Consider the following 9,213-nt stretch of genomic DNA (forward strand, 5'->3'; position numbering starts at 1 on the left):
AGACGCGCCAATCCCCGGCCGGGTATGCTAATGAGGTGTTAATGACATGCTAACGACACGCCAGTGGCATGCGGGGCTCCCGCAGCCCCGTGCCACGCCTGCCTGCTGGCTGCATCCACACGCTAACGACACGTGGCGCCAGCATGCCGATAACGCGGCCCAACATGCTAATTACACGTTAATTGCACGCGAATCACGTTAAAGATATGTCGAGACATGCTAACGTCAGCCTAGGATATGCTAATGAGATGCTAATAACACGGGAACGGCGCGAGGAGCCCCAGCACGCCTCGCGCTGCGCTCCCCCACCCGAACATACCCCTGATGCGTTAATGACATGCTAATTAGATGCTAATGAAACACCGACACGTGAACAGCACATCATAATATGCTAATGACGTGGTAATTGCATGCTAATGAGGCGAGGGGATCCAGCACCCCCCTTGCACTACGTGTCTCCCCCCTCCCGGCGCCGACACGCTAACCATGCGCAACAAAACGCTAACAAGAGGCTAATTGGATGTTAATGAGATGCTAATTAGATGTTAATGACGCGCTAAAAAACGCCGTATCGGGTTAAATTATGCCAATGAGATGCTAATCACGCCCTCACACCGTGAGGAGGAGGGCAAGGCCCCCCGTGCCCCCCCCCGCGCCAATACCACGAAAACAAGCTGCGCGGACGAGATGCAAATTATATGCAAACGATATGCAAATCGAGGGCGAGTCCCACCTGCAGGAGGGTGTCGGCCCCGGGGGGGGCGGGGGGCCGCAGCCCCATCAGCGCCACGCGGTCCCGCTCTTCCTCCTCCTCCTCCTCCCCCGAGCTGCACCCGCAGTCCTGGGGGGACACGGGGGGTCGGGGGGGCCCGGGAGCCGCCCTAGGGGGTCCCCGAGTCCCGCTCTGGGGGTCCCCAAACTCCTGGGCCCCACTTTGGGGGTCCCCAGACTCCTGAGTCCTCTTTTGGGGGTCCCCAAGTCCCGCTTTGGGGGTCCCCAGACTCCTGGGCCCCATTTTGGGGGTCCCCGGACTCCCGAGTCCCATTTTGGGGGTCCCGGGTGCCTGGAGCCCCTTTGGGGGGGTCCCTGAATTCCTGGGTCCCATTTTGGGGGGTCCCCGGATTCCCAAGTCCCATTTTGGGGGTCCTCAGAGTCTCAGATCCCATTTTGGGGGTCCCCAAACTGCCAAGTCCCATTTTGGGGGGTCCCAGACACCTGGATCGCCTTTGGGGGGGGTCCCCAGATTCACGGATTGTTTTTGGGGGTCCCCAAAGTCCAGGGTCCCATTTTGGGGGGGTCCCAGGCACCTGGATCCTCTTTTGGGGTGTCCCCAGATCCCATTTTGGGGGTCCCAGGTGCCTGAATCCCATTTTGGGGGTCCCCAGATTCCCAGATCCCATTCTGGGGGGGTCCCCAGACTCCTGAGTCCTATTTTAGGGGTCCCCAAGTCCCATTTTGGGGGTCCCCGAGTCCCGTTTTGGGGGTCCCGGGTACCTGGAGCCCCTTTGGGGGGTCCCTGAATTCCTGGGTCCCATTTTGGGGGGTCCCCAAACTCCCAAGTCCCAATTTGGGGGTTCCCAGACACCTGGATCTCCTTTGGGGGGGGTCCCCAGATTCACGGATTCTTTTTTGGGGGGACCCCAGACTCCAGGGCCCCGTTTTGGGGGTCCCCAGAGTCCCGGGTCCCATTTTGGGGGGTCCCAGGCACCTGGATCCTCTTTTGGGGTGCCCCCAGATCCCATTTTGGGGGTCCCAGGTGCCTGGATCCCCTTTGGGGGGGTCCCCAAACTCCTGGGCCCCACTTTGGGGGTCCCCAGACTCCTGAGTCCTATTTTGGGGGCCCCCAAGTCCCGCTTTGGGGGTCCCCAGAGTCCCGGCGGCGCCGGGGGGTGTCTCGGGGGGTCGGGGGGTCCCCACCTGGCGGAGCTCCCGCGTGCGATCCCGCATGGCGGCGCCCTCCGCTGCGGGGGGCGGGGCCGGAAGCGGAAGTAGCCGCAGCGCAGGGGACGCTCTGCGCATGCGCGGGCGGCCATGCCGCTCTGTCCGACCAGTCCTCCAAACTATAGAGAGCGGCGCCCTCCAGCCCCGGGCCTGGGGGGGGGGCAACCATAGAGAGGAGGCGAAAGAGAGACCGGAGCGTCGCCCCTTGGGCTCTCCCGAAGGTTGGGGGGGGGCGGGGGAGTGTCCCGGGGGGGCCCAGGAGGTGCCGGGGACCCCCCAACCCCCCCCCAAGGGTCACGGGGGCACGAGGCCTCGTGTGAGGGGGGGCGGGGAAAGGGGGAGACCCCTGAGCCCCGTGCGAGGGGTGAGCGTGCGAGGGGCCACGTGTGGTGGGGTGAGTGTGCAAGGAGCCTCTGCGCAAGGGGGTGAGCGTGCAGGGGGTGATTGTGCAAGGGGGTGATTGTGCAAGGGCTGAGCGTGCAGGGGGTGATTGTGCAGGGGGTGATTGTGCAAGGGGTGATTGTGCAGGGGATGATTGTTCAAGGGCTGATTGTTCAGGGGGGTGATTGTGCAAGGTCTGATTGTGCAGGGGGTGATTGTGCAGGGGGTGATTGTGCAAGGGGTGATTGTGCAGGGGGTGATTGTGCAAGGGGTGATTGTTCAGGGGGGTGATTGTGCAGGGGGTGATTGTGCAAGGGGTGATTGTGCAAGGGCTGATTGTGCAGGGGGTGATTGTGCAGGGGGTGATTGTGCAAGGTCTGATTGTGCAGGGGGTGATTGTGCAGGGGGTGATTGTGCAAGGTCTGATTGTGCAGGGGGTGATTGTGCAAGGGCTGATTGTGCAGGGGGTGATTGTGCAAGGGGTGATTGTGCAGGGGGTGATTGTGCAAGGGGTGATTGTGCAAGGGCTGATTGTGCAAGGCGCCGCGCTCGGGGGCTCCCGCGCATTGGGGCGGTCTGGGGGCGGGTCCCCTCGTCGCGGATTGGTGCCCGCCCCGTGCAAGCCCCGCCCCCCGCGCCGCCCCGCCCCCCCGCCCCCCCCGCGCCGCAGCCCCCTTTGCGCAGCCGCCCCCCCCCGCCGCAGCCGCAGCCGCCGCCGCAGCCCCCGGACCGAGCCCTGGGGTCCCCCCCCGCCCCCCAACCCCCGCCCGCACCACCGGGCCCCCCCCACCCCCCACCCCCAACCTCGGGTGCCCTCCCCCCACCCCCACACCCCGCCCCCCCCTCCCTCCCCCCCCTCCCCCCCCCCAACAGCCGGACGCCCGGGTCCCCCCCCGACCCCCCCCGCCATGAAGGACCGGACCCAGGAGCTCCGCAGCGTGAGCGGGGACGGGGGGCGATGGGGGGCGATGGGGGGGCTGCAGGGTGCCATCGGGTGCAGTGGGGGGCTGTGGGGTGCAGTGGGGGGCGATGGGGGGCTATAGGGTGCAGTGGGGGGCCATAGGGGCTGGGGGGGCTGTGGGGTGCTATGGGGGGCTGGGGATGGTGGGGAGGCTGCAGTGGGGAGCTGGGGTGCTATGGGGCGCTATAGGGGCTGGGGGGGCTACGGGGGGCCGTAGGGTGCCATAGGGTGCAGTGGGGGGCTGTGGGGTGCAGTGGGGGGCTGTGGGGTGCAGTGGGGGGCTATGGGGGGGCCGTAGGGTGCCATAGGGTGCAGTGGGGGGCTGTGGGGTGCAGTGGGGGGCTGTGGGGGGGCCGTAGGGTGCCATAGGGTGCAGTGGGGGGCTGTGGGGTGCAGTGGGGGGCTATGGGGGGGCCGTAGGGTGCCATAGGGTGCAGTGGGGGGCTGTGGGGTGCAGTGGGGGGCTGTGGGGGGGCCGTAGGGTGCCATAGGGTGCAGTGGGGGGCTGTGGGGTGCAGTGGGGGGCTATGGGGGGGCCGTAGGGTGCCATAGGGTGCAGTGGGGGGCTGTGGGGTGCAGTGGGGGGCTGTGGGGGGGCTGTAGGGTGCCATAGGGTGCAGTGGGGGGCTGGGGGGGCCCGTAGGGTCTGGGGGGGCTATGGGGGGCTGTAGGGGGCTGGGGGCTGTGAAAGGGGCTGTGGAAGGCCGGGGGGGCTGTAGGGTGCAGTGGGGGGCTACAGGGGTCTGGGGGGTGCAGGGGATGGTGGGGGGGCGGCAGTGGGGCGCTGGGGGGCTGTGGGGGCCATAGGGGGCTGGGGGGGGCTATAGGGAGCGATGGGGCGCAGGGGACGGGGGGGGCTGCAGTGGGTGCAAGAGGAGCGGCAGTGGGGCGCTGCGGGGTGTTATGGGGTGCAGTGGGGGGTGCTGGGGGGCGCTATGGGGCGCTATGGATTGCTATGGGGTGCTGTAGGGCGCTATAGGTCGCTCTAGGGTGCCGTAGGTGGGTGCCGTGGGGCGCTGTGGGTCGCTATAGGTGGCTATGGGTCACTGTAGGCCGCTGCGGGGTGTTATGGGTCACTATGGGGTATTATAGGTCGCTGTGGGTCGCTATGGGGTGCAGTAGGTGGGTGCCATGGGGTGCTGTGTGTTGCTATGGGGCTCTATGGGTTGCTGTGGGTCACTGTGGGGCTCTGGGGCTCTGTGGGGTGCAGTAAGTGGGTGCTATGGGTCACTATGGGGTGCTGTGGGTCCCTGTGGGTCGCCGTGGGGCTCTGTGGGTCAGTCCGTGGGTCGCTGTGGGTCACCGTGGGTCAATCCGTGGGTCGCCGTGGGGCAGGTGCATCCCGGGGGGGCGCCGGGGGGGTCCCCACACACCCGGGTCCCTGCCGGGGGCGGAGCCTCCGCCGGGGGATCACCCCCAGCTCAGCCAATCAGCTGCGGGGATCCCTGTGGTGGCACCGCCCCCATGCCAGCCCCGGCGGCCAATGAGCTGCTGGGAAAGCTGCTGCATGCAAATGAGAGCAGGGGCTGGCGGCCAATCAGGTTGCAGCAGAGGGGTAGGGGGGGGTGGGGGCGTGTCCTTGATGCAAATCAGGCATGATGGGAGCCAATAGCGCGGGGGTGGGCCGTGGTGCAGGGGCGGGGCTATGCAAATCGAGCCAACGGGAAGGCAAAGGGGGAGGGGGGCGGGCGCTTTTATGCAAATGAGCCGGGCCACGCGGCCAATCGGCAGCGGCAGGATCAGGCCATGCAGATGAGTCACGGCCCTCGGCCAATCACGGCGCCTCTTGGGGGGGGGTGTGGGGGCGCGTGTGTGTTGGGGCACCCAATGGCCTTCGCCCGGCTCCCCCGGCTCCGCCCCGCCGTATGCAAATGAGGCGCTTGGGGGCAGCCAATGGGAGCGCGGCGCCGGCTGTGCCCGCAGGCCAAGGACAGCGACGATGAGGAGGAGGTGGAGGTGCACGTGGACAGGGATCGCTTCATGGACGAGTTCTTCGAGCAGGTGGGGGCGCCCCGGGGACCCCCCACCCCTATAGAGACCCTATAGGGACACCCCGGGGACCCCCCGACCCCATACGGACCCCCAGGGACCCCCCAGCTCCTATAGGGACCCCCCAGACCCTGTAGAGACCCCCCGGAGATACCCCAGACCATGTAGGGACCCCCCAAAGACCCCCTCACCCCTGTAGGGACCCCCAGGGACCCCCCAGACCCTGCAGGGACCCCCCAGAGACCCCCCCACCCCTATAGGGACCCTATAGAGACCCCCCAGCCCTATAGGGACGCCCCACCGCCTATAGACACCCCCCAACCCCCCATTGAATCACCACCCCCCCCAGACCCTCCGTCATCCCTCCAGGGGCCGAAGCCCCCCCGTGACCCCCCCGTGACCCCCCCGTGACCCCCCCCGTGCCCCCCGTGCCCCCGCAGGTGGAGGAGATCCGGGGCTGCATCGAGAAGCTGTCGGAGGACGTGGAGCAGGTGAAGAAGCAGCACAGCGCCATCCTGGCCGCCCCCAACCCCGACGAGAGTGAGCGGGGACCGGGGGGCGGGGACACGGGGGGACACGGGGGGGACATGTGGGGACACGGGGGGACACAGGGGGACACGGGGGGACCCGAGGGACATGGGGACACGGGACGTGTGGGGACACGGGGAGAACGCGAGGGGACATGGGGTGACACAGGGGGACATGGGGGGACATGTGGGGACACAGGGGACATGTGGGGACACACGGGGACATGGGGGGGCACATGGGGACACCAGGAGTTGGGGACACACCGAGGGACACGTGAGGACGTGGGGGGGGACACCAGGAGTTGGGGGGACACCAGGGGTTGGGGACAGGTGGTGCGGAGGGACCCGAGGGGGGTGACACGCACGTGTGGGGGTGACACGTGTGGGGGTGACACGTGTGGGGGTGACACGTGTCCCCCGACCCCAGAGACCAAGCAGGAGCTGGAGGACCTCACGGCCGACATTAAGAAGACGGCCAACAAAGTGCGCTCCAAGTTGAAAGGTGACCTCGCGGCGGCCATCTTGTCCCGGGGGGGCCGCCATCTTGGCTGCCCGCCTCCGCGGCGGCCATCTTGGCGCGGGGGAGGGGGTGGTGACGCCGTCTCCTCCCGCAGCCATCGAGCAGAGCATCGAGCAGGAGGAAGGGCTGAACCGCTCCTCGGCCGACCTACGCATCCGCAAAACGCAGGTATCCCTCCGCCCCGCCCTCCTCCTCCTCCTCCTCCCCGGCGCCGGGGACCCCCCAGCCCACGCCACGCCCCCCGCCTTGTGCCCCCCCCCCAGCACTCGACGCTGTCCCGCAAGTTCGTGGAGGTGATGACGGAGTACAACGCCACCCAGTCCAAGTACCGCGACCGGTGCAAGGACAGGATCCAGCGGCAGCTGGAGATCAGTAGGTGGCGGGGACGGGGGTTGGGGGGGGACGGGGACAGAGAAAGACACCCCGGGGGGGTGTTGGGGGCCACCCTGTGTCACCTCCCCTCTCCCCCGCAGCCGGCCGGACCACCACCAACGAGGAGCTGGAGGACATGCTGGAGAGCGGGAAGTTGGCCATCTTCACGGATGACGTATGTGAGGCCTCTCTGCCCTGAGCGAGAGCTCCCAGCAGCCCATGGGGCACCTAGAACCCGACGGGGACCCAGCGGGGGCCAATGAGATGCCCCGAGCAGCCGCGTCGCGTGAAAACCAGCAGGTTCCCTGGAGCCCTTGGGGCTTTCTGAGGTACCTGGTGCCCGTTGGGTCACCTGGAACCCGTTGGGTCACCTGGAACCCATTGGGTCACCTAGAACCCAACGAGATGCCCCGAGCAGGGGCCCATGAGATGCCCTGAGCAGCCGCGTCGTGTGAAAACCCGCGGGTTCCCTGGAGCCCTTGAGGCTTTCTGAGGTACCTGGTGCCCATTGGGGCATCTAGAACCCGTTGGGGCATCTAGAACCCAATGAGATGCCCCGAGCAGGGGCCAACGAGATGCCCCGAGCAGCCGCGTCGCATGAAAACCAGCAGGTTCCCTGGAGCCCTTGGGGCTTTCTGAGGTACCCTGGAACCCGTTGGGTCACCTGGAACCCGTTGGGTCACCTGGAACCCATTGGGTCACCTAGAACCCAACAAGATGCCCCGAGCAGCCGCGTCGTGTGAAAACCCACGGGTTCCCTGGAGCCCTTGGGGTTTTCTGAGGTACCCGGTGCCCGTTGGGGCACGTGGAACCCGTTGGGTCACCTAGAACCCAACAACATGCCCCCGAATCACTGCGTAACCAAGACACTGCGAGGTTGTCCGGGACCTTCTGGTGGCCCCGGAGCCCCCTGGGATCATCTTGAGCCCGGGGAACCCCACCCGACGCTCCCACCCGCCTCCCCTCTCTCCTGCCAGATCAAAATGGACTCCCAGATGACCAAACAGGCCCTGAACGAGATCGAGACGCGGCACAACGAGATCATCAAGCTGGAGACGAGCATCCGGGAGCTGCACGACATGTTTGTGGACATGGCGATGCTGGTGGAGAGCCAGGTACGGGGGCGGGGACTTGGACCCTGCCCGGCGCGGGGTCAAGGACCTGCACAAAGCCCCCAGCGAGGTACCGGATCCCACGGATCCCTCCCTCCCCCCAGAGAAACGGAACTCGAGGCATCGCGGGATCGTCTTAAGAGTCCATCGGAACTTCTAGAGCCCGTGGGGTCATCTAGAACCCGCGAGCAAAAGCTCTCAAGCTCGCTAAGAGACCGTTGGGTCACCTAGAACCTGCCAAAACCCATGTTTAGCGTTTGCTGGCTCACCTGGACGCCATTGAAAGACCTTGAGCCCACCAAGCGTCACCTAGAACCCCTGAAAACCCATTATTGGGGCTTGTTGGGTCATTTAGATGCCATCAAAAGCTCTTGAGGCCACCAAGGGTCACCTAGAACCCCCCAAAAACCATTATTAGGGCTCGTTGGCTCATTTAGAGACGCCCTCAAAAACTCTTGTTCCAGCCAAGACGCTGTTGAACCCCCCGGAACCGACCGAGCCCCCCGTGCTGGATGCCGGTGTGTCTCCCCCAGGGTGCCACGCCCCCCCCGCCCCTCCCCTTTCCCAGGGGCCGGGTCCGGCGGCTTCAGGTCCCGTTTCTGTCGTTTCCTCAGGGCGAGATGATCGACCGCATCGAGTACAACGTGGAGCACTCGGTCGACTACGTGGAACGGGCCGTGTCGGACACCAAAAAAGCCGTAAAGTACCAGAGCAAAGCCCGGAGGGTGAGTGATGGGGTGGGCGGGGCGGGGCGGGGCAGCAGGGGGGTGGGTCGGGAGCCCGGACGTCTGGGTCCTCCACGCCAGGGGCCGCCTCCTGCTCCGTAACGCTCCTCTCTTCTCTCCTCTCTCCTCCCCGCGCTGCCCGGACGTCATTTTATTTTGGGGGTAACGTAGAAGAAAATTATGATCATAATTTGTTGCGTGGTGCTGGGGGTGGTCTTGGCCTCCTCCATCGGGGGCACGTTGGGCTTGTAGGGCCCCCCGGCGCGCCCCCGCGGCAGCAATTAACGCCCCCCTTCCCACCCCACCCCCTCTTCTTCCTCCTCCACTCCCCCCCCCTTTCACCCCCCCCCGGTAACGAGAATAACCACATAAGCGAGAAATAAGAATAAATTAAGAGACAATTGTTCATGCGAACGGACATAACAGCACGTGGTCCAATCACCCGCGCCCCCCGCCCCCCCGCGGACCAGAGCGGCCCGGCCCAACCCGGGGCCGGCAAATCTAAGCGGCTCGTCGGCCTCCATCCATCCCATCATCCCCGGATCCACCCCCCCGCCCCCTGCAACTTCTCCTCGTTCCTCCCCGCCCTCAGACTTCTGCCACCGCCATCTCCCATCCATGCGCTGCGCTTGGGGACACACACACACACACACGAGCCTTGGGGGGGTGTTGGGGGGCAGGAGTG

The 9,213-nt window shown here is 66.4% G+C and overlaps 1 protein-coding gene across 4 annotated transcripts; it reads left to right on the forward strand.

Moving 5' to 3' along the window:
* The first annotated feature begins 3,217 nt into the window (after positions 1-3,217).
* Positions 3,218-9,213, forward strand: LOC141972947 (syntaxin-1B). 4 transcript variants are annotated; one of them, XM_074931016.1, is made up of 10 exons: positions 3,218-3,260; positions 5,207-5,284; positions 5,713-5,812; positions 6,227-6,301; positions 6,414-6,487; positions 6,604-6,691; positions 6,793-6,866; positions 7,669-7,806; positions 8,418-8,528; positions 8,700-9,213. In XM_074931016.1, the coding sequence occupies exons 1-10, from the start codon at positions 3,231-3,233 to the stop codon at positions 8,778-8,780; spliced, it is 849 nt and encodes a 282-aa protein (XP_074787117.1). In that variant the 5' UTR covers positions 3,218-3,230; the 3' UTR covers positions 8,781-9,213. The 4 variants fall into 4 exon arrangements, with proteins under 4 accessions (XP_074787117.1, XP_074787116.1, XP_074787115.1 ...); XM_074931015.1 differs by having other exon boundaries at positions 6,583-6,691; positions 8,703-9,212; XM_074931014.1 differs by having other exon boundaries at positions 6,583-6,691; positions 8,700-9,210.

Source organism: Athene noctua, chromosome 37 (genome assembly GCF_965140245.1).
Source record: "Athene noctua chromosome 37, bAthNoc1.hap1.1, whole genome shotgun sequence".
Taxonomy (NCBI): domain Eukaryota; kingdom Metazoa; phylum Chordata; class Aves; order Strigiformes; family Strigidae; genus Athene; species Athene noctua.